Consider the following 26287-nt stretch of genomic DNA (forward strand, 5'->3'; position numbering starts at 1 on the left):
ACTAAAGCTTCAAACCTTACTAGACCATTCCCATGCCTAAATTATTAAAGACTAGACATCTTTGAACAATTATCCAGAAATGACTGGTTCAAAACTGTAGAACACAGCTTCTGATTGTTTATTGTCGCTATAACAGGCTGGCTACCCAAGCAACCAAAAGTTCGGATAAAAGCCCTTTTTTGGCTTAATCAGCTAATCGAAGGATTATGAAGAGAATTCCATTCAGCTTACTTTTTAAGTTATTAACCGAACTTCCAAGTTCACATTCGATGTTTAAGCTTCTAACAGAATGCTGTTTCACTTTTAAAAAGAACTTGAAAGTTCACAAAAGGTTCGTTTAACCGTTGGAGGGAATGCTATTCAGCCCAAAAAGAAAACTTGAATGAAATTAACAAACCAAAATAGAAAACAAATATATCTATTTTTGCGGCATACCACGTTCTCTTCTTATTTATTATGAGCTGCTGCGTTGTCGTAGATAAATGTTTGAAATATGTTCAAATATTTAATTTGAATTACATGTTTTTAAATTACTTACCGCAAGTCTCGAACTCGAGTCCTCCTCTTTGAAACCGAGATACATACCATTGCTCTATGTGAACGAAGTGGAATTTCATATGATTTTACTCGATGTGTTGATTCATTCATAAAAATGGTTTTCAGGGTAGCCAAATCTACTTTCAAGTTCCGTAAGAACTATTTTTGAACTTCAAAGTCTCTGATTAGTTCATGTCGAACCTTATCTGAACTTGAAAACTGCTAAAAAGTTCATACGGAACTTTTTGTGAACTTGCACCGTTTGACATTTGACAGCTTGTTTTGTTTCCGCAGATCTGAAAACAACCTCGAAAAGTACGAAACAATTTACACAATTTTATGGTATATTTACCTGTTTTGAGACTTGTTTTATTCAGCAAATCATCAAGGTATGGTAGTAGAACGCAAATCTCAATGAAATTTATTAAAATTCAATATATTTTTTACTTACAGAAATGCCATTCGCCGTAGTAGAAACATTGAACGCTCGAAGCTGTAAGGAGCTTTCGGTCGTTCCAGATCAATGGCTGCGGAAATCAAAAAGTGGACACATTTTGTTCTGGCCAAACGCAAACAGTGCCGCAGAACCAGATAAATTGACCCGTGACGAAAAAATCTGCTAGAAATTAATATTTCGAAAGTTGAAAGTCAAGGTTCAAGTCGAACTTCCTTTGAACTTATCTAGAATTTTACGTGTACTTTAAAGTCTGAAAGAAGTTCAACATAGATTAATTGTGAACTTTCGCGTTGCTTAAAAGTACGGTTAGTACTAAGATTGAACTTTATGTTAGAGGTTCGAAACAAGTTCTTTATTCACTTTTTGTGAACTTCACAGTGCAAATGAACGGCAACAAGAAACTTCTGTTGAACTTTCAAGGTTCCAATAAATATTGGCGATACTTTAAAGAGCATTAAGTTCTTTTTGTACGTGTAGTGCCTTGTTAATCGGCAAGAAAGTTCCACGGAACTAAAATTGAACCAGATGTGAACTTTTGAGTTCGTTTCTCAAGTAAAATCCGAACTTTCGGTTGCTTGGGTATAGCCCCAAAAATGTTATCATAATTAGTTATAAAACCAAACAAAAGTTACATGTCAAACATGTTACATAGAAACATGGTAAATCTACGACGAAGCATATAGCGTGTGAGCTGGAAGTCGAAGATAAATGCAATTCTATTGAAGAGTCGCTATAGTTTTAGCATTAAATTGTTACGAAGCGGTCGAGGTTGAACATTCAAATCGATTCGATCCAGGATGGTTCCACAATCCATTCTTCCATGTAAAATATCCATGCGATAGTCAATATGTACTTTGCTAGTATCCCATCTTATCCGTAGAAGGTCAAGATTTATCAGTTGGCAACGCCTCTCGTAGTCAGCGTTGCCAGATCAGTTTCAGGGAAATCTGGTCCAGTTGAAATATTAAATTTAAATCTGGAAAAATCTGGAATACACTGATATAACTAAACAAACAATCGCCTATTGAAGAAACTACTTTTTGACCATTTCGGTGAGAAGCTATTATACTACTTACATGAGTTTTAAAAGAGCTTGTTCGTTAATTTTTTTGATTTTCAGCGTTTATTAGAAGCTCGAGTTTTCCAATTCGTCATTTGGCGTGGAATATAATTATCACAAAATTTCGTAATACTTCCCAACAAACAATTTGAGTTTATCAACAGCTGAATAAGCAATTTTTTAGCTGAAGAAGCTCGTTTTTGCCTGAATAAGCTCTTGTTCAACATTCAATGTTTGTTGGGTTCTCCTAGAATAATCTTAGTAATCTTTTCTTTTCAGTAACATTCTAGGCATTGTCTGCAGAAAACTCTAAGCATTCTCTATATAACATTCTTAAAATATATTCAGACTTCAAAGTTATAACATGTTATAATAATTATCGACAAGAAAAATGATAGATTTATAATGTTGAAACTTTTTGGTCCCGGGAGATGCTCTGCCGTCCCAGACGGGGAACAGCCAAAGCCACTAGCTGCTGGTCTAAAGCCACGGCAGCTGTCTGGGGTGGGCACAAATGACCTCTTTTCCTCCCGGGTTTCAGGGCGTTGGTGAGCAGTTGGGGAGAGTTTTCGGTATGGTATGTCCTTAACAACGAAATATGGGTTAACTTACGGTACAACTTTATTGACTCTAACGGTGGCGTCAAGAGGGCTGAGTTGGTGGTGGTGTGGACGATAACGGTTCGGTAGACGGATTTCGTAGCGCTGGGCTGGGTGGTCGGCAGTGGCGCTCCGTACGGTAGATTCGTCTCGGCTTGTTCGGACCCTCCGTCGTGTGCCCACGACGTCGACGGGGAATACCAATCAGGCACCGATGGTTTGACGGTAATATGAGTTTGCCAGGCGGCCGGGACGGTTTGTCCACCTGCCGATAGCCGTGCCGGGGTTCGTTTGCTTCAATACCTGACCCTTAGTCGTGTGCCAACGACGTCGATGGGTGAATCCTGCTCCCTGTGGTATTGCCGGCCAGCAGCGACGGATTGTCCAACTTCCGGGAACCGGACATGGTTCTCTAGAGGCGACGTACTGGCTCGACCCTCGGTCGTAAGCCAACGACTTCGCAGGGCTACGATGTAGCACGTGGTCTGCTCTGGTTCACCAACGAGCTTTCCGCTATCTCGCACTGTCACCAAAGTTGTTAGTTGGTAGTGCCTTGCGTTTGACGTTACACACTATCGCCATCTGTTGAGCCTCGTGTCTATGACAGTGTACTCAACAGATGGCGGTAGTGTTTGAGTGACGATTTTTCAGTGAGAAATATTCTTTGTGTTATGTCTGTTTGTCTGTGATATAATCGTTCCTCCAAACTGTTCCCAAAAATTCATTTAGTTTTCTACTTTGATATAATTTATAGAATTTACTTGGTTTACCCTCCAGAATCACCTTTATAATTACTTTTCAATTGAGGTCATATGTTGAGGTTCTACTCAAAATTAACTTGGGATTCTTCGTAGAATTTACAATGGGATCTTTTTCCAGTTCCATACTAACCCTTCTTTGAATTACTTTAGAATTCTAATCAGAATTTGCCTGGAGTAATCACTGAATATCCTCCTGAGTATCCCCCTACACTACCCATAAACGCATAACAGTTCCATTCGAATAGGAAATCAAGCAAAGATGTGACTGTTATGTTTTTTGGGCAGTATAGGTCATCGTTTCGCCTTTTCAAGTCTTAGTAGTATAGTCGCTGAGGCACACAACCGAAGTTCGTTAGTAATGGCTAGCGTAGTATTTAACAAGCGAAGCGTTTCGATGCTATACAGACAATACAACCTTAACTTGAATGAAAACAGCGCAAAATAACGACTACAACAGAAACGAATAGCCGATGCTAGCCGGCACGTATCTACTGGTCTTAGAAATAAGCCGGCAAGCGCTTTATCGCAAATTACCTTTCCATTCATTCGCGTTCCAAAGTTGATCACAAACAGACTTACTTCCTTACGCCTCACGACTCGCCTTGCAACAAAGAAAGAGTAATCACCAAGTGAACACATTTCCACTATTGAATTTGACGATCCCTATCGACAATTACAGCTAGAACAATGTCGTCCAAAGTCGCACCGAAGGTCAAGCTGAACAACGGCCTGGAAATGCCAGTTCTGGGCCTGGGGACTTGGTTGGTAAGTAATCGAATTTTATCCCATTTCCGAAGGGAATTTCTTTCCCATGCACTAAGTGGCATCAAGCTTGGCTTCACTTTGCCGCGCACACACTTGTCCAACAAAATCCAAAAATAGTGTTTACAGCTCACACCAGCCTACAGAAGGTGCGTTTAGTAGCGTAATGTGTAAAGTTGTGATTTTCGATTTACACTTGCAGTCCAAGGAAGGCGAAGGAGTTGAAGCAATCAAGGCGGCAATCGACGCCGGCTATCGGCACATTGATACCGCCTATTTTTACCAAAACGAGAAAGAGGTAGGTGAAGCGATCCGCGCCAAGATCGAGGAAGGGGTCGTTCAGCGGGAGGATCTATTCGTTACGACCAAGGTAAGGAGTTTGTTCTATTTTGATTCGAGTCGAATTTTACTTTTACTCACTTTTTAGCTATGGAATACGTATCACCACCCGGACCATGTGGAGCAAGCGTTCCAAAAATCGTTGGAAAATTTGAATGTTGAGTACATTGATCTGTATCTGATGCACCTGCCCATCGGATATAAATTTGTTGATTGGGATACGAAGAACCTAATGCCGTACGATGCCGATGGGAAGTTGCAATTTTCCGATGTTGATTATATCGACACCTGGAAAGCAATGGAGAAGCTGTTGAAAAGCGGAAAGGTCAAGAGCATCGGTGTTTCAAACTTCAATAGCGAGCAGATCACTCGGTTGCTAGCGGAGTGTGAGATCAAACCGGTGACCAATCAGGTCGAGTGCAATCCTAGTCTCAACCAAAGGAAGTTGACCGATTTCTGCAAAAATTTGGACATCACCCTAACCGCCTATAGTCCGTTGGGCCGTCCAAACTACTACGAGAAGGATCCGGATAGCATGCCGAAGCCGGCTTTGGATGATCCGAAGGTAATCAAAATCGGAAAGAAGTACAACAAGACGTCGGGACAGGTTATTCTCAGATATCTGATCGACATTGGAACCATTCCGATTCCCAAATCATCCAACCCGGAACGCATCCAGAATAACATTGATATCTTCGACTTCAAACTGACGGAGGAAGAAATCAAAATCATGGACGGATTCAATACTGGTCAGCGAACGGTTCCGTTCAATCTTTGCACCAGCCACAAATATTTCCCATTCAATGCGGAATTTTAATATGTTTGATTTTGATTACTGAACCGATAATAAAGTAATAAATTTTGACATTTGAGAAAAGTCATTCGAACGCTTGCGCATGTCCGAAACTTCAATTCAGCTACACACTTATCTTATTATTGAAACGACTATCTTCGTAGTGAAATTTTGGTCAGAGGCTTATCAGTGCGTCGCCGGTAGCTTCTAGAATAGGGTGTTTGAAAATATTCGTGGTTTTGCAACAATCATGTCCGCTCGGGTTCTCACGGTGATGTTGAACAATGGCCGAATGATGCCGGCTATCGGCTTGGGTACATCGATGGTATGTATTCTACATATCGCAACGCAATGTTATTATCGCTCTGCTGGGCATATGTGTTGTGTGCCATGTGTGTGTGTTTGTAGTGTTCGTTGGCGTTTCATGTCACGCCTGACTGTCATGGGTGACTACCTATTAATTATTATGCACTCTTTTAATTGTATTATACTTTTCGATTACTTGTATGATTGTCCTATCTACCTAGTCCAAAGGGGACGAATGCGTGGTGGCAGTGAAGGCGGCAATCGATGTGGGATTCCGCCACATTGATACCGCTTACTTCTATCGCAATGAGGAAGCCGTGGGGCAGGCGATACGCGCCAAGATCGAAGAGGGAGTCGTCACGCGCGATGAGCTGTTTGTTACTACTAAGGTAAATGTGACTCTGCTTCAGTTTGTAATCATCTCCTTCATTTTTTTTTATTTGAACTGTGACATATATTATAAAACCTACCGGTGGCTGGGAATGCTCTTGATCGCCATGAGTAAGCGAATTTTAAAGGAGAGCCAATTGTGTCATATACCAAACGAATCAGCTCGGATGTGCGTGTTTTTTTAACAGGTGGTTTAGTTGATTTGGATGTTATCAATTTCATTTTGCACGTTTTAAGCTCTCATAGAAACCAGTTTTTATAGTCGTTGTAGAATTTTACGATGTCCTCTTTCGCTGCATGTAGCGAGTATGTTTCCACTTCTAGCACGCGCCGAAATGGTACCTTTAGTTATGAAAATCATTTGACATATTCTCGGCGATTTGGAAAACAAATTGTTGATATTTTTCTTCAATCTTTATTAAAAAAAAAACAAGAAAAAAATGTTGACAGATATTTTAAGGACTTTCAGCAAAGTCAAATGAAAATGCAGTAGAGATTCAGATTGTCGTTTGCCCGAATTTTACAGATACAGATTTAGAGTTATTGACAAAAGTTGTAGCTTCATACATCATTTTACGGAATTTTGTTATTAACAAAAGTTTTTTTTAATAACAAATGAATGCAAATGATTCTTCATGCCTGAATACCTATATAATGTTAAATGTAATAATAGAACGGTCTCACCGTATGTCTCCTATGTCATCCATTATCCCATCCTGACGATTGCAAACTGCAGGCATTGAAACTCCACAAAACAGGTAACAGAACGATCACGGTACCGGTCCTACTCCATAACATACTCAGAACATCATCTGAATCTCTATCATAAACAAGGTGACCGATTCTTCCACTCCCGTTGGAGACAATACTAAACTTCCAACGGAACTGACAACCGAGAAAAACCGATACACAGCTCCAGCTAGTGGAATTCCATTGAAAATTCACTTGGAAATATTTTTTGTTTGGGAATCAGATCCTGTAGTCACACACTTTTCTAAAAAAACGTTATCGAGTGGCAGCAGACAATTGGAAAAAGTAGAAGGGCCTGTGCCTAAGGGCACGAACGGGAGCTTGACGTAAGACCTCTAGGGCGTGAAGAAAATTTAGTTCTTTTAGTTTGATCGATCATCTATTATCTTAACTCTTTCCGTTTTTGATTAGTAGGCGTACCAAATTTGTATTATTTTTTTTTCAAAGAGAAAGTTGATGAAGAGAATCGATCAAAATCACTTGCACCCCTGCTTCCAAGTTTGGTTACAAGATTACAAACTCTGAAGCTTGGGGCAAGACAGCTTTTGATCATGAGTAAAATCTGAGTTAATTTTGAGTAACTCTGAGTAACTCGCGTTGCTCAACATAAAATACACATAGCAACCGATACTGTCAAGCAAAGCAAAGCAACAACATTTTAAACGGTGCGCTTGCAATGCTTTACTGGGAAGATCTTTCAGCAATCACAGGGCAATTGCACGTGTATGAAAGGAACTACAAGCTGTCCCCTCAAAATCGATGGCAGATTTTTATGGTGACCTTACGGAACAGTCAGAGCTGTCTTGCTTTACTGCCATGCCGATGACGTTTTATTAGGGGGATTTTGTACAATCTCTATGAGGGTTCCAGTCAATCGCAAAGGGGATTTATGACAGTCACAGTAGAGATTCCAAACAAGCCTAGGGGTAATTTCAGACAATTCCAGTTCGGTTTCCCAACAATATCAAAGGTAACTTTGGAAAATCCAAGGAAGAAATATGAACTATCCCAGGGGGGATTCCGGACAATTACAGGAAGAATTTCACTCAATATTGAGGGGGATTCATGACTGTCCAGGGGGGATTCCATATAATCCAGTCAATCCAAAGGTAGATTCTGGACAATCCCAGTATTAAAAAATGGTACGTAATGGTTCCTACATCCTTTCGACGATCGCTCATTGACAAACTTCATATAAGTTTTAGAATAGAATCAGCTATGGAATTGGCCAGAACTAACCTATTTGGACCTGGGATGAACAATTAAATAAAAGACTGCATTCAACAATCCTCCTTTTGTGTTAAATATCGATCAACACAACAACACCAACGATGAAAATTCAACCTGTTCCTGTTCAAACAGGAGTATCAGGGAAAACAACGAACGCTTCTGGAGAGAGTTGACCCTAACTTTTTTTTTTTTTTGTCTTTATTAGAGAGATTTTCAGGGACCCTAACTCTGGCATTTTCTAGCTAAATATTCTCAGAGATTTAAACCCCTCTTCCTTAATGAATGCTGGTAAATAAAATGTTGCTTATCACGAAAGAGTTTCCTCATTTCAGGCATGTAGTGCAACAAAATATGAAACCTCTTTGGCCGATTTTGTGAGATTGATTATTAATTTTCATGAGCTAAATTAATCTCCTGAAAACATTTGGCCAAATTTTTACTTCCTTAGTCTTGAAATTACACCATCTAGTGCTTCCTTCCCGGGTAATTATAAATGGCTGGGATATAGAAACACTAACACCACCACATCACCAAAAACTTCAAAGACATTACACTTTAGCCATCCATCCTAGAAAGCAAAAGAGACCTAAACATCCCTTGGCTTGGATAAGAGCCATCTAACTTGGATCTGTTAATGAATGAAAACTAAATCTTGAAATTAAAACATTCTGTCAGACGCGGATTGTTTGAACATTATTTGATGAAAAATATTAGACTACTTTGTTTGTTTTGAGTAAATATGAGTAACTCAAATTTACTCACTGCAAATATATTAACTCTGAGTACAGTTGTCTTACCCCTAGCTCTGTAGAGCATTTTGTGTGGTCGTTGGGGGCATGTGGTTTTGAATATGGACCAACACGCAGATAAATTGTATTCTAACTTTTTACTGTAAAAAGCTTGTTGGCCCAGGAAAGGGTCGTTTTGTTGCTGAGGTTGGTGATTATTTAACCTCCGAAATTGTACAGAGTTCGTCTGTCGCTTCAAAGCGTAGACGACATCGATGATCGCTTACGCTTGGCGTGTTCAGTATAGGTAACAGCATCACGGATCACATTTTCCAAGAACACCTTAAGCACATCTCGTGTTGTCTCGTAGATCAGATCGGAGACACGGTTGACACGGCCACGGCGAGCCAGACGACTACTTTTGCTGCTTCTGCTGCCTGCTCACCACGGCGTCTGAAGCGAAATGACTTGAGGCTAGTTTAAATGATCTTTATTTTAGTTTAACTTGGACGATTACCATATAAATTTTTTACTAAGTGATTTAATGATTTCTTCATCTTTAGGTATGGGCAAAATTCAAAATTTGTTTTACAGAATTAGTCCTAGACTTAGTACACGGTCGACCACCTTGGTGGGATTGGTTTGTTTTGTTTTTAGAATTTGAAGAGAAACTACTTAATACTACTATTGACAGCTTAAAACTAACCTACTCTACTATATACACTTAACCTACTATGTACAAATTGCTTATTAAAGCATGTTCAGAAAGATTGCATTTTTGGATAAATTTGGTTGTCATATCATCAGTTTTGGAATCTACTTTGGGAATTTCTGCCTCTTGATGGAGGTCTGCTATTCTTGTGTCGAATGGACGATCTAGGATCATCCTCAACACTCTATTCTGTGCAACCTGGATTTTGTTCCTGTGGGTCTGAGCGCACGATTCCCACACCGGGGCGGCATAGAAGATCGCGGGGGCTATGATCTGTTTGTAAACAGCCAGTTTGTTTTGCCTTGAGAGGCGGGATCTGCGGCAAATGAGCGGATACAAACACCTAACCAAGGCGGAGCACTTAACTAGGGTTTTCTCTATGTGCGAGCGGAACAGGAGCTTCTCATCGAACAACATCCCGAGATAAGTAACATCAGTGGACCACTCGACCCTTGTACCATCCATTATTACGGTACAGGAGGGAGACGGTTTAAGTTTTGGTGATTGTCTGTGAAGGAACATGATCGCTTGGGTTTTCGAGGCGTTGATTTTGATTTTCCACGTGGTGGCATAATCAGTAAAGGTGTCAAGGCATCGTTGGAGCTTGTTCGTAATTTCACGAGGCATCCTACCTTTGACGGCTATCGCGGTGTCATCTGCAAACAGAAAGAACACGCAACCGTCTCCTAGAGGAGGGATGTCCGACGTGTAGATGCTGTAAAGCAGTGGTCCCAGCAGACTCCCTTGCGGAACACCTGCTGGGATCGGAAATTGTCCCGAAAGGGAACTATTCAACGACACCCTGAACGACCTTTGCTGGAGGTAGTTACGGGTGATTTTCACAAGGTATGGTGGAAAGTTAGAGTTACAAAGCTTGTATATAAGTCCGCCGTGCCAGACATTGTCAAACGCCTTTTCGACGTCTAACAAAGCCATGGCTGTGGACTTGGATACAGCTTTGTTACTTCGGATGTTATTCATCACCCGCACTAGCTGATGATTGGTGGAATGCCCCTTGTGGAACCCGAACTGTTCCGGAAGAAGAATGTCATGTTCCTCCACAAACTTGTTTAGTCGGCTGACGATCAATTTTTCGAACAGCTTGCTCAGCGCTGAGAGCAGGTTAATCGGTCTGTAGCTTGACGGTAGTGAAGGGTCTTTCCCAGGTTTGCGGATCGGGATGATTTTTGCCACCTTCCAGATGCTTGGAAAGTAGTGCAGCTCCAGGCACCTGTTGAGGATGGCAGCCAGCAGCGAGTGCACCCTCGCGCTGAGATTTGTCAACTCTAGGTTGAATATTCCGTCGAACCCGGGAGCCTTCATGTTTTTACTATATTTCAGCGCTGAGCAAATTTGTTCCTCTGTAATCCGTTCTTCTGGAGGGACGGCACAAGGGGAGGCATCTAACGTCTGGACGCACTGCGCAACCTGGTTCTCGAGTGGACTTGGGATTTTGGAGCCAAGCAAATGCGACTGGGCAATGTGCTCCCCAATCGCATTGGCTTTCTCTTCGTTGGTGATAAGCCGTTCGTCATTGACTCTAAGTGGTGGAATGGGCTTGGGGTGAGACTTCAGCACCTTGGCAACCTTCCAGAATGGTCTGGAACGGTCGTCCAGGTTCTGAACGAGCCGCCCGAAACTCTCGTTCCGGATTGAGACCATTCTGGAAGCGATCTGCCGATTCAGATCGACCATTTCGTATTTACGCTGCAGATCCCCAGTCCGCTGGAACTGGCGTCTACGAACATTTCTGAGCCGAATCAAGAGTTTGGTGTAGGAATCAATTGCTTGAAACTTACCCCTCACAGGAACTCGTCGAACGCACTCTTCGTCAGCCACGGATATGACTTGATGGAGACCCTCCAGGGCCCGGTCGATGTCCTCCACTGTGTCGAGTGGTGGGTTGTCGACGATGTGGCGGTCGACCACGCGCCGAAACTGGACCCAGTTGACTCGATGGTAGTCCTTCCGCTGGCACGGTGCAGGGGCCACGTTGTAGCCCAGCTCGGTCAGCACCGGTTGGTGGTCCGAACTCAGGTCGTTGACGGCAACCGGCTTGGCTAATCCAGTGTTTGCCAAGAACAGGTCCAGCGTCGATGGGTTGCCCGCCGGTGATGTGAAGGTTGGTTCGTCCGGAAACCAGACGGAATAGAGACCATGCTGGGAATGGTCGAATAATAGGCGGCCGTTCTGGTTCTGCTGGTAGTTTCGCCAGGCCTCGTGCCGGGCGTTCAGGTCCCCTCCGATTACGAAGCGGGCATTGGTGAGGGTTATGATGGCAAGGTCGTTCTTGAACTGATGTGCTGTACCATTGCTAACGGTACATTGCCGGGGCAGTAGGTGGCGATGAACCGGACGTTTCCGGTCGATGTTTCCACCTCTACGCCGACGGCCTCGATGATGGAAGTGCGGTAGTGGGGTAGGGTGCAGTACTTGATGCCTTTCTTGATGATGACCGCGACACCGCCCCCCCCCCCCCCCCTGGAGCTGGTGCGATCAAGCCGGACAATGCTGTGGTCGGGCAGCCAGAGGCTGTCACCGGTCTTGAGGTGGGTCTCGGTGAGAAGGCCCACGTCGATGTCGTGCTTGCGGAGGAAGTCTGCAAGCTCAATGTTTTTCGCCCCTACAGAGCGAGCGTTCCAGTTGGCGATCTTTATGGCTTCACGGTCCATAATTAGCGACGAAGGAGATGATAGCTTGGAGCTGTTGTGTTCTTGTAGCGCAGGTGCGCTTGATGATGATGGCCTGGGCCAGCAGTGTGACGATCTCATCCGTTGACAGCGGAGAATCGTCGGATGCTTCGCCGGTTGTACCGGCCAATCCCGGAGCAGGGGGATCCGTCGATGGGCCGGAGGCTTGACCGGGTACTGCAGCGGCAGCCGACTGGGCAGCAGCCAACTGTTGGTTGAGCGGGAGCGGCGCCAACACTGGAATTGGCCGTGGTTGGACCGGTGATAACGGAGGAAAGTTCTGCGCGTTGTTTTCCGGGACCTTCTTGCGACCGGGCTGGTTGTTGGACGAGGCCTTCTTCCGGATCTCGGCGTATTCGGCCCGCTTCGGATAGGCCTTACTCGTGGCCTTGTGGGCGGCACCGCAGTTGGCGCATGTGGGAGCGGCTTCCTCGATGCTGTCGCAGTTGTCGATCTTGTGGTTTTTGCCGCATTTGATGCAGCGGCTGGCCATGCGGCAGTTCCTGGTGCCGTGCCCGAACAATAGGCAGTTCGAGCACTGAGTGACGCCACGGTGGGTCGGCTTATACCGCTCCCACTTCACTACGATGTGGAACAGTGTGCGTGTCGTCTGGAGATCCTTCACGGTTGTGGAGTTCTTCTGCAGATGGACCAGGTAGAGCTGGTCACGATACTTGATGGCCTTGCTGCGGGTCATCTTGTGGATTTCGACCGGCTTGAGGCCGTTCGTCTTAATCTCGTCCATTAAGGTGGTGGTGTCCATGTCGTGGAGCCCGCGCAGCACCACTTTCAGCGGCTTGGTGGCCTCGACGTCGTGGGAGAAGTACTCCAGCTTCATCCTGTTCAAGAGGGCCTGGACTGCGTTCTAGTGATTTTCGGCCGAGACCATCAGTTTGTAGCCTTCCGTGCACCGTTGAATGGTGCAGCGAAGGCCCTGCTTAATGTAGAAATCCAGCTGCTCCCATAGCCCGGGAGGGAAGCCCTTCACATAGAAGGGTGGCAACTTAACCTTTTTAGGCACCGTCTCAGGGTCCGACTGCGGCTGGGCTCCGTTCTGCAGGGCGGAGAACAGATTGTTGCTCAGCAGCTTTTTTGCTGCTGATGCGGTGGCGCTGCTGTCTTCAGGTCTGGGTCGTTTAGTTCCGGGAGGCCCCGGCTGCGGGTCCGCAACGCCTGTCGGGACGGGCAATGGGGTTTTCTTCTGCTTCTTCTGGGCTGGCTCGGTGGTCGCGCCGTCTCCTGGGAGAGTCTGTTTTCCCGGTAAACCGGCACTCGCGTTACCGCGCGATTTCTTACCCATGGCTGGGTCAGCGAGAGCGTCACTACACAACGCGGAGCTAATTCGACTTGCGAACGAACGAACGAAACTAGAGAGAATTCAAATCGACTGAACTGCTCAACAGTCTGGCAGCGAATGATGATGACTTGAGGCTAGACCGCAGCGCTCTTTTATATCTTTTCAGGTTCAAGCAGCATGATGTGCAACAAAGTGGAACTCGATTATGACGACTGCGTAGGGAACAACGTTTATTTCATGAAAACAGTGAAAAAAATATCAATTTTTATTTATACTGTGGATAATGCTTGACATAACCACTTTTTCAATAGTTTCTTGTTGAAAATCATCAGTTGATAGCATTGCGTAGACATATTTCTGATCGATTGGTGATAAAGTTATTGAAATTGATCCAGGGGCAGTTGAGTTATTCATGTTCAAAATCTTTCATAATTTTGTTTCATGTTACATTTTAGGTTTTCACAAAGTGTACCCCAGTATAGAAATTAAAGACGTAGTCCTACGTCAAAACGCGACGAAAAATCATAGACGAACAATTTGACACCAGGAAAATTGTCGCGTCCGTTTAGAAGCAGGGCACACTTCTATTTCTAGTCTTGTTCCATATAAGTAAAAGTAATAAAGTTACCATGATCAACAGATGCATTGTAATCACGCGTTTTAATGATACTCTTGACTAGAACATCGAAATTTTTACTGAACATTGGAACTAGTGTCAGTGAGGTTAGAAAGAAGGTGTTAAGTCAAGAGGCATCCGTATCTGGTGTTTCAATGTGTGATCTGCCTAAAATATATGTTGCCAGCTACAGTGATATAAAAAAATGTTTTTTGGAGATGGCTGCAAGTCTGACTATCGCTCTATGAAAAACAATTTACTGAACAAATAGCGAGCAAGGCAGGATGCATTCTGACGGATGGTGCAACTTACGAATTTCAATTGCAATAATTTGCAAAGAGACTTATGATTTGGCAAGAAATCTGCTACTGTTGACTTAATACCAAGGTTTTCATCGCAAATTGCTCTATATCGTCAAAGATCTACGTGAACGACAGTTTGCAAAACAGGAATTTACCTTTCAGATGGTTGCACAAGTTCAAGGTTATGTTTTAGCGTGAAGTCAGGCATGGAAAATCATTTGCATTCATTTCGTGCATTTACAATAATTTGCCTCTTACTTTTGTTATCAACAGAATTCCTCTAGCCATCATAAGAACCTTTCCCGGCCCCAAAAACCCCTGCATACAAATTTTCACGCCGATTGGTTTAGTAGTTTCCGAGTCTATTAGGGATTCAATAACCAAGGCCAGAAGAGTACTTGCTAGTGAGCACCCATCAGAATCAAAACAATGGATCAATGGTTTAAAATTACGTTTCCTGCCACTCGAACTTTAACGTGGAACAATATTTTGATATATTTTCTTCTAGAACCTCGAGAAAATAGGGTCTTATTTGTAATATGCTTGAAAAATCTGGAATTTATTGTTTCATTTCCGTTAATTCGCTGGTAGAAGGTCGTCCCAAAACTGCTCGACAATATGATTAATTAACGGTGAAGCTGGAATTCGTAGTGGATAAAAAGTGATGATGGAGTCCTATTCATTCCGGTTGTTGCTGATTAGTGGATCCTCCAGTTTATAACAACTGAGGGGGTTATAAGGAAAGGAGTTTAAGTGATTTTGATCGATTCTTTTCATCGATTTTCTATTTCGTTAATAATTTAGCTGCCATTAAATTCCTTGATTCCTATTCGCAAAATCTGTTTATAAAGCTTTGGCTATCAAAAGGGAAAGTCGATGAAGGGAGTCGATCAAAGTCACTTACACCCCTTTCCTTCGAACCCCCTCAATAGGAACCTAGTTTATCAATAATTTGTGCAAGAAAGTGTTTCTTAGAAGATTATCATGTTGGTGTACGCTGATTCAAAGAGTAAATGGTATGGTAACATTGAGCTTTCCATAGTTGGGCGTTGTTGAACATGTGTTACTTGCACAACATTTAATGTGAGTACCAAAGTAACCATATAATCACAAAATAACTTTTAATGTAGGCTCAGAGTGAGAAAATGTCACTGAGATATGGTTAGTTGGGTATTCAGATGACTATTACTTTAAAAAACTAATCCTGGTTGCATCTCTTTTTCGTTTGCATGTAACACTGTTTGATATTACTAACCACACCGAGCCTTCATTCCGGGTGATGAGCGTACCTGAAGAAGAAGAAGATGACTATGAATCCCTTCTCGGAACGAGTGTATTGTTGATGGACCTGGTTTACGATTCAAGATTGGTTTCTGTAATGATAAGTATCACGATCTTCATCGAAATGTAAGTATTATTGAAAATAATCATAACAATCAACTCGTAAAAGGGAAGGGACGGTCCAACAGGGCACCCGATTGAAGCGATTTGGACGGGGAGAGTGGGAATGCCAACTCCCTGTTGATAACATTTCGTGGATAAAGGGCGGGCTCTTCTCCCCATTCATTGGGGCATCTTCCTGTTTGGGGGCTTGTCTTTTTGACCAATTGGCTGATCAAGTTGCTGGAAGGAGATTCTTTATTGTTCCGTAGATGAGTATAGGCGACAATGCGTATGATCTACCCAATCCGTTTTTAGCCCTTCATACAGCGACATGTTGAGGACAATCAGAGGTTATTAAGCTTGATCAAGACAAACAGAGAAGAGAGCCCACTGCTGTCGGACTTAGCTTCCGTGCTTCAATGGGTGATAAACCACTATCATCATATCATCATCATCTATAAGGGATTCAATAACCAAAGAAAGCAATCATTGGGTATTTTCTCTTCTTGAGCTGTTCTTAATTTTTTTTATTAACATTTCATGACACAAATGGAGTACTGTTCGAAGATACATAGTTATTGGGGCCTCCCTTAGCTCAGTTGGTAAAGCCGCAGCTGCATAGCAAGACCATGCTGGAGGTGACTGGGTTTAATTCCCAGTCTAGGAATTTTTCGGGTTGGAAAATTTCTCGACTTCCCTGTGCATAGAGTATGATTGAACTTGCCACCCAATTATACCAATGCAAAAATGGTACAGGCATCGAAAGCTCTCAATGAATAACCGTGGAAGTGCATCTAGAACACTAAGTTGAAAGCACGCGATAAGCTAATATGCGATATGCAATAAGCTTTAAATGAAGTAGATGGCTATTCAATGGAATATAAGAGCTGCTCATGATCGAATGGATTAAAATATATCATTTATTCGGTATTTCTCTTCTTCAAATTCTTTGTTGTTGGTCATACTACCTCACTTCAACGCACCAGACTTTCGAAAATCAAAATACTTACAGCAGAAAACAAAATCTATTTGGGCGTATCAAAAGTTACATAATCAATATTAAGCAAACTGAATAAATGACATATAACGCCTTCATTCGCAGCTATGGAACACCTTCCACAATCCCGAGCACGTATCGCAAGCCTTGGATAAATCGTTGGAATACTTGGGTCTGGACTACGTCGACCTTTTCCTCATGCACATGCCGTTCGGGTACAAATTCATCGGCTGGGACCCGGAAAAACGAATGCCCTTCGATGAGAACGGAGTGCTTCAATTCTCCGACGTTGACTTCGTGGACACCTGGAAGGCGATGGAAAAACTGCTGGAAACGGGAAAAGTTCGAAGCTTGGGCGTTTCCAACTTTAACAGCGATCAGATTGAGCGGATTTTAGCGGAGTGTAAGGTCAAGCCTGTTACCAATCAGGTCGAGTGCAGTCCGAGGATCAACCAGAAGAAATTGGTTGAATTTTGCAAAGCCAGAGACATAACCGTCACGGCTCATAGTCCACTGGGGCGACCGCATTTGTTCGAGAAAGATCCGGAAAACAAACCGAAACCGGTGTTGGATGATCAGAAGATAATTGAAATGGGAATAAAGTATGGAAAAACACCGGTTCAAATCGTGTTAAGATATCTGGTGGAAAGTGGAGTGATTCCGGTCCCGAAGTCAACAAGTGTAGAGCATTTAAAACAAAATTTAGATATTTTTGATTTTGAATTGTCATCCGAGGATATGGAAGTACTCTACGGTTTCAATACTAATCAAAGAATGGTTGGTTTCAGTCGCCTAGTAGGACACAAGTACTACCCATTCAATACTGAATTTTAATCTGACTCACTTACTCACTGTTTGATATCGGAAGTAATAAAAAGCAAATATAGGTGCTATTCGTGTGTTTTACTAAAGAAATGAAATATATCTCACCGGGGTCGAATATCACTACAGCTGCGCTGTTATCACCCGATAATAAATTACCTGTATGTATGCCTATCAAGTTCCTATTTGAGCTAAGTGCTGATGCATTTGATTGTCAGTCTATCGTTGACCGACTACCATTGCGAACGTGTTCAGAAAAATGCCTACGCTTGCACCGAAAGTGAAACTGAACAATGGCTGCGAAATGCCTGTTCTAGGTCTAGGAACGTGGCTGGTAAGTGTCCCCATATTAAACCATCTATTCGAGAAGCTTCAAAATTAACGTTTTTCTGATCCAAGTCCCGTGAAGGCGAAGCAGTAGGCGCTGTCAAAGCAGCCATCGATGCTGGCTACCGCCATATTGACACCGCCTACTTGTATCGCAACGAGAAAGAAGTTGGTCAAGCGATTCGCGAAAAAATCGCAGAAGGCGTCATCAAGCGAGAGGATATGTTCGTCACCACTAAGGTGAGTATTGTGAAAAACAGGTGCACCAATCAGTGTAGTACATTAAGTGAATTTTAATTTGTTTAGCTGTGGAACGGATTCCACGATCCGAAGCATGTCGAAGAAACCTTTAACCGCTCACTAGCCAATCTGGACATTGGTTACATAGATTTGTATTTGATGCATACTCCTATGAGCTACGAGTTCGTTGCATGGGAACCGGAGGATCCAGATGCACCGAGCGTACCTAAGTTTACAGAAATCGATTACATTGACACTTGGCGTGCTATGGAGAAACTTCTGGAAACTGGAAAAGTCAAGAGCATCGGGGTATCGAACTTCAACAGCGAACAAGTTGCACGCATTGTGAAGGAGTGCAAAGTGAAACCGGTTACTAATCAGGTTGAGTGTAACCCAGGTCTCAATCAACGGAAGTTGACCGAGTTCTGCAAGAATCTGGGTGTCACGTTGACTGCGTACAGCCCTCTTGGACGTCCAAACTACTACGAAAAGGACCCGGAGAATACTCCGAAACCGGCGTTGGATGACCCTCGTGTTTTGGAGATCGGCAAAAAATACAACAAAACTCCAGGACAGGTCATTTTGCGTTATCTGGTTGACATCGGCACGATTCCGGTGCCAAAATCCGCTAATCCGGAACGACTCCGTCAAAACATTGACATTTTTGACTTCAAATTGACGGACGACGAGATTAAAATCATGGATGGCTTCAACACTGGCAAGCGTACTGTTCCGTTCGCTCTCTGCGCCAGCCACAAGTACTACCCATTCAGTATCGAATATTAAATAAATGTAGACCATTCAAGTGTTAGATTAAAAGGTATAGAAATCAATTTCTCGCCGAAAACATCCCTGACACGACTTTCTAAGTGACCATAGCAAACATCCGAAAAACGAGCATACCAAAATCAATCTGCTCGGTTCTTGGAACGCAACTTGCATTTGTACATAATCTACCGTGAAACTGAAGCTTCAGAGATTTTCACCTTTCACACAGCTGTTTCCACCTGCCGCCTTCAACAATCAATATGATATATGTACCTATAGTTGCTGCTTAAAAATGGGAGCGGCATAATTCAGCGTGACAGTCGTTCATGATCACAAAACCTCGTAAAGGAAGAGCAACTGCCATTGAAAAAGAACGAGACGTGGCAAATCGGTTGATAAGCGTGACGACATGCACTGGCCTTTTCGAAAAAAATATGGTTGAATGAAAAATTACAAAATGTTTCGCCATTGAAAAGAGTGGCTCATAGAATGTCCTTTTTCTCAACAGTATGAATAAAGGGAATAAAGTCTTCTGTACTTTTCTAATAGGGAAAGTAAAATAAACTATTTAGGTAATGCATACGACTCAGTAGGTTTCTACACTTTTTGTCGATTCCCTTTCATTTGAGGTCCCAAAGAAACGTGCTCAACTTTTTGGCTCAGCTCTGGCACTCTCTTCGGTCTCAAGCTAATCGATGCACCCCTCGAAACGTAGGAAAATCCATGAACCCCTCAATTTGTCTGTCAAACTTTCATTGCGAATCAAAACAAACATTGTTTACACATTTGTTTCCGTGTTCGGTTAATTTTACCGAAATCAGAACAGCTGAACGTTCGGTAAAACTTTGACCTTCATTTATTTATAAAATAATATCAAAACATGTTCAACCTTGTTTAAATGAACAAATGTTGCCATTTTACTGGAGATTTAGTTTCAAAGTAGCTGAAAAGCAATTGAATTGAATTGCGTAAGTTTTACCGAAAAGTTCAGCTGTTCAGATTTCGGTAAACATTAGTTGGCAATAATTTCTAAGTGTGAAGAACTAGAATTTCGACTAGAGTGAAGTACGTTCATCGATGTACTTGGGACCGATAGGATAGTCAAGTAGTTAGCCAATTAATCAGTTTGTCAAGCTCAGATGTCACTGCTGTTTTTTGCGGTGACATCTATCGGAAACTACACACAATATGTTTTCCGATAATTTTTCACAGAGGACACTGCAGTGCAAAACATGTCTGGTACCTCTATATATGCATTTAGATTAACATCCGAAGTTCCTCTTAGTTATTATGTTGAAGTTATCTTTGGTTCCTCCCTTTTTACACATTCTGCACACAAAATTGCTCACCCCTCAAAGAATTTCCCACCGATTTTTATGTATGGGGCAGAAAGTATCTTTTGTGCAGAATATAAAAAATAGGAGGAACTTCAAATAATAAACTAAATGCATAAATAGAGGTACCAGACATGTTTTGTACTGACAGGTACTCTATTTTTTAATCTGTGAAAGGGAAATCACAAATCGAGTGTCATCAAAATACATAGATGTTGAGAGATTGAGCTTGTGAGAGAGAATTTCTCTCTCAAATTTGAATTTTTTTGGCTCTTTGGTGACTGGTAGTAAAGCAGGTAAATCTGTATGGGGAAAAATCAGTTTTAATTAATTGTAGCTTGTTTAGCATTTATTTCCGAAAAAAAAAACTGAACGACAAAGTCCCTGACTAATTTCTTCAGGTTGTCGTTCACTTTTTTTGACCTGAATATGAACCGAAAGCGAATTATTCCGACTTCTCTCAAATTATATATGGGGATTTTTATCACTTTTCCCCGCTTTTGTCCATAGATTAGGCTTTGGCCTCTGAATCTGATTTGCCGTCAGAACCGTTGATAATCTGTGTCAGCTCCTTCCGTCGCTCGAGCGCCTTCTTCCGTCTAGCAATCCGCTTCCGTTGAAGTTCGAGGATTTTTTGCTGATTTTCCTCCTCGAGTTCGTCCAACCAGTTTCTTTCTTCCAAGTCTCGAAGTTCTCTCAACGCACGAACTCGCGTTGACTTCGCCAACGGTACACTGGCACTTTTCCGGAGCACACTTTTCCCAATTCGGCTACTCTTCGGTACTGAATCGGTGGGATTAAAGCGGGGAACCACAGCCGGAGAAGCAGCTCCCGAAGGGTCTAGGTGCGGTTCGCAAAGATCCAATGAAAAAGTCCGCCGAAAATGATATCCAGGACCTGTTCGATCGTTTCAAGGAACTTCTGGAAGATCGGAATGGAAGTAAGCCCCAGAAGGCAGTACCAGGAAAGTCCACAAGAATGAGATCATTGCTTTCTGCAAAGCCGAGACTGCCTCGTTCGTCTTTCGAGAAAGATGATGAAGCACTAGAGTCAATCCTCGACGGTGGGGACTACAAAGGCGATAAAGTGGTTGCGGAGGACAAATTACCTCCATGGTTCTACCGAGACCTATACGGAAGTCCTTTCTAGAACTTCAGAAAAGTTTTTCTCAGAACATTTGTTCCCAGACCTTGGAGGACGTTTTTCTCAAAACTTCATCGAACTTCTTCCCAGAACTCGAGAAGAAGTTCTTCCTAGAACTTTAAAGAAATTTTTCAGATAATTTGAAAGAAGTTAAACTTTAGGGATGTTCTTCCCAAAACTTCAGAAAAAACCTTCTCAGAACTCCAGGGACGTTTTATCCAGAATTTGAAAGAAGTTTTGCCCAAAATTTCAAAACAGTTCTTCTCAGAACTTCAGACATGCTCTTTCCAGAGATCTAGGGAAGTTCTTTCCAGAACTTCAATAAAATTCGTCACAAAACTTCAGGGAAGTTCTACCCTGACCTATAGAGAAGTTTGTCCTAGATCTTCAGAAAAGTTTTTCTCATAATGGCAGTGAAATCTTCCCTGACCTTGAGGGAAGCTATTCTCAAAAAATCATGGAACTTCTTCCCAGAACCTCAGGAATATTCTTCACACAGAACTACAGAAAAGTTCTTCGCAGAACCACCGACAAACCGACATGCCACAGAAGCATTTCGTTTGTCCACAATTCGATTTGTCAAACGAGCGATTCCATCTGTCAAACTGGCGATCAGAACTTTCAAACGAGGTGAGACACAAACCGAGGCAATATAAATACTACCTGTGTTCGTGTCCTGGCTCATGCGAATGGATGAGTAGATGGCGGCAGTGTTTAACGTATTTTAAATATGGTGTCTTGGGCAAGAATTTGAATATAGCTGTCATTTCGGTTCGTCGGTGGCAGAACTCCAGGGAAATTTTATCCAGAACTTCAAAGATGTTCTTCCCACAACTTGAGGGAAGTTTTTCCCAGAAATTCTGAAATGCTCTTCCCTGAGCTCCAAGGAAATTGTTTCCAGAACTTCAGTAAAGTTCGTCAAAAAGCATCAGGAAAGTTTTTACATGAGCTTCAGGGAAGTACTATCCATATATATAGAGAAGTAAAATCTTTCCAGAACTTCATGGAACTTCATGGAACTTCTTCCCAGAACTTTCGGGGATTTCTTTCCTGAACTTAAGGGATGTTCTTCCCAGTACTTTAGGGAAGTTCTTCGCAGAACCTCAGAAAAGTCTTTCCCAGAACTTGAGAATAAGTTCTTCCCAGAACTTTATATAACTTCTTCAAAGAACTTTAAGGAAGTACAGCCTAGAACTTTAGGAAAATTTTCCCATGACTTCAAGGATTTTCTTCCCAGAACTTTAGGGAAGTTCTTCCCAGAACTAAAGGGTAGCTCATCCCACAACTTGTGGAAAGTTCATCCCAGAAGTTGAGGGAACTTCTTCTCAAAACTTGAGAGAAGTTCTTCTCAAAACTTTAGGGAAGTTCTTCTCAGTGCTTCAGAAACCCAATCAGCACATAGCGGAGGCAAGATCTTGCAGCCACTTGATTGCGACTAAAATAAGTCATATGCAAGTTGCCTAATCCGTTTTGCACCAAGTGTGCTGCTAGGGACACTTATTTGCAGGAAACTTCCTCACAAAATTTCAGAAAAAATTCTTAAAATTTTTTAAGGAGGTTCTTCCCAGAACTTGAGGGAATTTCTTTCCAGAACTTGAGGGGATTTTTTTTTCCAAAAACTAAAGAGAGTTCATTCCAGAAATTTTGGGATCTTCTTCCCAATACTTCAGGGATGCACTTTTCTGAAGTTCTGGTAGGTTTATCCACGAACTCCTCAATAGCTATTACATGAACTTCAAAAAAGTTCTTCTCATAACTCGAAAGAAGTTCTTCCTATAACTTAAGGAAAGTTGAAATAATGTTAGGAAAATTCTAAAACTTCTAAAAAAGCCGTAATTTTAGAAAAATTTCCCAAACTTCATTGGAGCAACAAAGACTTAAAAAGTGATTCTAGAATTTCAACAGAGTATCCACAAATTCTGAAAACTTCAGTGGAGTTCCCAAATCACAACTCAGGCATTTACAGAACTTTTTAAAACTTGAATAAATTCGTCAAATAGTGACGCCGGTGGTGTACAAAGGGTGGGTTCAATCCCGGTCGGTGCTGTTGGGATTTTCTGAGGTATAAAATCTCTGACTGGTCCCCGGTCCATGAGTTGATTGGTCGATAGGTTGGGTCCATGTGTGGGAGCTGCCTCCCTGGCGTTGGTAGCATTGGTTCTTATTACGGCTTGTTTTCCGACGGAGAGAATTTCAAGCTCTCGGCCAGCAGCGAGGAGCCGTAAAAGGCAAAGTTACGCGAATCAATAATGTGCTACAACGGGCTGAACAGAAACTTACTGTTCCAGATGAATTTCTACTACAAACACATCTTAAAACGGTTGACTCTGCTTACGAAGAGTTTAATACCTTCCAGAATAGGATTTACGCTTTAGCCCCAGGAAATGCTGAAGAACAGGAGGCAAAGTACGTCGAGTTCAAGGATCTGCATAACGAGGTGAGAGCAGCTGTATGCAGATTGTTAGAAGCGGTCAAACGTGAAGCAAACATCGTTCCTGCACCATTACCTGTCCAGCAACAGGCAGTACGAGTTCAATCATCGCAGCTGCTTCACACCCCGCTGCCAACGTTCGATGGCAAGGCGGAGAATTGGTTCAAGTTCAAGGCCATATTCACCGATGTCATGAACAAGTACCCGGGGGAATCTGATGCTACGAAACTCTACCATCTTGACAAGTGTTTGGTTGGTGATGCTGCAGGAGTAATCGACCAGCAAACGATCAACGACAGCAATTTCGACGCAGCTTGGCTTTATCTCACGCAGCGGTACGAGGACAAACGAAAAATTGTGGACATACACGCAAATGGTTTGCTCAACCTCAAGGCGATGACAGGTGAAAGCGGAAAACATTTGCGCAACTTGGTGGATGAGTATAAACGTCATGTGGAGGCACTCAAGTTCCACGACTACGAAGTGGAAGGTGTTTCGGAAGTTTTGCTTGTCAACATTTTGGCTTCGAAGATGGATCTGGAAACACGGAAGCTTTGAGAAGGCAGTATCACGCACGGAGAAATTCCAACTTACGAAGAAACGACTACCTTTCTCGCAAAGCGGTGTCAAATTTTGGAAAGGATTGAATCCAACACGATTGCTGCAAAACAGAAGAGGCCTATCGGTACTACTACTGCGATGAAAGTTTCTCCAAGGAAGGTGTCATCTCTAGCGGAATCGGTCGATATCCGGTGCAACTTTTGTGATGAGTCTCATGTGAATCATCAGTGCAGTGAGTTCTTGAAGCTGGGTCCGAACGAGCGTTTTGAGAAAGCAAAGCAAGCGAAAGTTTGCTACAATTGTTTGAGGAAAGGGCCTAACACAGCGCGATGCTCTTCTGCTATGTCGTGCAAAGTCTGTAAAAAGCGGCATCATACTACGCTACACATGAATGTAACTACTTCGACGGGTGTTTTGAATCCGCAGACGTCTACTTCAGTGCAGAACCCACCTCAGGATACCAACGCAAGCGATTCCACATCGAATGTTAAAGCCAGCAATTCCACGACGTCCACAATCAGTGCATCTTGTGTTACTCATCATCAGCGAGCGCTACTGTGTACGGCGATTGTGTATATTGTTGGCAATATTGAAGTGGCACAACCGTGCCACGTTCTTTTGGATTGTGGTCACAGGTGAATCTACTCACAGAAAAGCTAGCGGGTTTGCTACAAGTCAAACGACAATCGGTGGATGTCAAAGTTATTGGTGTTGATGGTGCTACTACGAGGGTTACTACGATGGTCAACGTCACCATTAAAGCAAGGCAGATCGGGGATTTAATCACCCTCAGCAAGTGGGCATGCTCATAGGAATTGGACACTTCTTCGGTCTCCTGAAATCAGGTTATGTCAAGCTTGCTGAAAATTTACCGTTCTTACAAGACACTGTGTTCGGATGGGTGGTCGGAGGACTCGTTGATTCTACAGCCTGGAACTACAAGATGGTCCGTTGCAATGTGGTGGGTCAAGAACCAAACTTGGACAAGCTGATTGAGAAGTTTTGGGAATCTGAAGAAGTTTCTACAACTACGAAAATGTCGCCGGAAGAGGTGGCATGTGAGGACTACTATACGCGAACTATAACGAGGGACTCGAGCGGACAATATACTGTGGAGCTACCATTTCGAAGCAATGTGAATCAACTAGGTGACTCGAAGCATAACGCTCTGCAATGGTTTACCTACCTCGAGAAGCAATTGAGCAGGGAACTCAAGAAAGTGTATTGTGAATTTGTTGAAGAGTACATACGGCTTGGTCATTGCCGAGTTCTGAACGAAACGGAAGACACATCGGACGGTTTCTTTCTACCGCATCATGCTATACTGAAACCTTCGTCATCTACCACGAAGCTACGCACTGTATTTGATGCATCTGCGAAGTCTACTTCTGGTCTATCCCTAAACGACACGCTTATGGTGGGACCGACCATACAAGATCCTCTCGTTGATATATGCGTACGGTTTCGAATCTATCCCGTCGTTTTTACTGGAGATGTTTCGAAAATGTTCAGGATGATTGCAATGAGCCTTGAGCATACCAAGTTCTTGCGTGTTTTCTGGAGATCCAATCCTTCCGCTCCGTTGATGATTCTCGAGCTTACTACAGTAACGTATGGGACGTGGAAAATGACCAGACGATACGATTAATTTAAAATCGTTAGTTTCCACCGTTTGATACCAAGCTTGCAAATGCTCATTACAGCTTAAATGCTATTTTTCGGATTTATGAAGCTATGAGATATTTTAATGATAATTCTTATTTACAAGATGCAAGAACATAAGGTAAAGTGTGTGTATGACACATAAAACATGTCAATTTAGCTTTCAGAGGGTCACAATAGCGATTATCTGTAACGATGAGCGAGCAATCAGCGATCATAAAATCGCTAGTTGTGACCTTCTAAAAGCAAAATTGACAAATTGTATATGCCATATACAAACTTTACCACCT

The 26287-nt window shown here is 42.7% G+C and overlaps 5 protein-coding genes across 5 annotated transcripts in view; 4 read left to right on the plus strand and 1 right to left on the minus strand.

Moving 5' to 3' along the window:
- The window catches only part of LOC135708738 (golgin subfamily A member 6-like protein 22), a 422081-nt gene that overhangs the window by 304891 nt on the left and 90903 nt on the right, over positions 1-26287 (minus strand). The window lies entirely within an intron of this gene.
- Pitslre (pitslre) overlaps positions 1-26287 on the plus strand; it is a 169519-nt gene that overhangs the window by 21706 nt on the left and 121526 nt on the right. The window lies entirely within an intron of this gene.
- Positions 3919-5361, plus strand: LOC135708771 (1,5-anhydro-D-fructose reductase-like). Its single transcript, XM_065230913.1, has 3 exons — positions 3919-4179; positions 4379-4546; positions 4604-5361. The coding sequence occupies exons 1-3, from the start codon at positions 4102-4104 to the stop codon at positions 5330-5332; spliced, it is 975 nt and encodes a 324-aa protein (XP_065086985.1). The 5' UTR covers positions 3919-4101; the 3' UTR covers positions 5333-5361.
- On the plus strand, positions 5471-17577 carry LOC135708772 (1,5-anhydro-D-fructose reductase-like). The gene is made up of 3 exons (XM_065230914.1): positions 5471-5633; positions 5836-6003; positions 16815-17577. The coding sequence occupies exons 1-3, from the start codon at positions 5559-5561 to the stop codon at positions 17541-17543; spliced, it is 972 nt and encodes a 323-aa protein (XP_065086986.1). The 5' UTR covers positions 5471-5558; the 3' UTR covers positions 17544-17577.
- On the plus strand, positions 17734-18917 carry LOC135708753 (aldo-keto reductase family 1 member B1-like). The gene is made up of 3 exons (XM_065230890.1): positions 17734-17865; positions 17931-18098; positions 18165-18917. Exons 1-3 carry the CDS (start codon positions 17791-17793, stop codon positions 18882-18884), a joined length of 963 nt encoding a protein of 320 aa, XP_065086962.1. The 5' UTR covers positions 17734-17790; the 3' UTR covers positions 18885-18917.

Source organism: Ochlerotatus camptorhynchus, unplaced genomic scaffold (genome assembly GCF_037179485.1).
Source record: "Ochlerotatus camptorhynchus isolate MF236.1 unplaced genomic scaffold, CSIRO-AGI_Acam_v1.1 ptg000334l, whole genome shotgun sequence".
NCBI lineage: Eukaryota > Metazoa > Arthropoda > Insecta > Diptera > Culicidae > Ochlerotatus > Ochlerotatus camptorhynchus.

Coding starts and splice junctions, on each gene's coding strand:
- LOC135708772 (XM_065230914.1), top strand. CDS start 5,559: ATGTCCGCTCGGGTTCTCACGGTGATGTTGAACAATGGCCGAATGATG. Junction 5,634..5,835: donor TCGGCTTGGGTACATCGATG/GTATGTATTCTA, acceptor CTATCTACCTAG/TCCAAAGGGGACGAATGCGT. Junction 6,004..16,814: donor AGCTGTTTGTTACTACTAAG/GTAAATGTGACT, acceptor CTTCATTCGCAG/CTATGGAACACCTTCCACAA.
- LOC135708753 (XM_065230890.1), top strand. CDS start 17,791: ATGCCTACGCTTGCACCGAAAGTGAAACTGAACAATGGCTGCGAAATG. Junction 17,866..17,930: donor TAGGTCTAGGAACGTGGCTG/GTAAGTGTCCCC, acceptor TTCTGATCCAAG/TCCCGTGAAGGCGAAGCAGT. Junction 18,099..18,164: donor ATATGTTCGTCACCACTAAG/GTGAGTATTGTG, acceptor TAATTTGTTTAG/CTGTGGAACGGATTCCACGA.
- LOC135708771 (XM_065230913.1), top strand. CDS start 4,102: ATGTCGTCCAAAGTCGCACCGAAGGTCAAGCTGAACAACGGCCTGGAA. Junction 4,180..4,378: donor TGGGCCTGGGGACTTGGTTG/GTAAGTAATCGA, acceptor TTACACTTGCAG/TCCAAGGAAGGCGAAGGAGT. Junction 4,547..4,603: donor ATCTATTCGTTACGACCAAG/GTAAGGAGTTTG, acceptor CTCACTTTTTAG/CTATGGAATACGTATCACCA.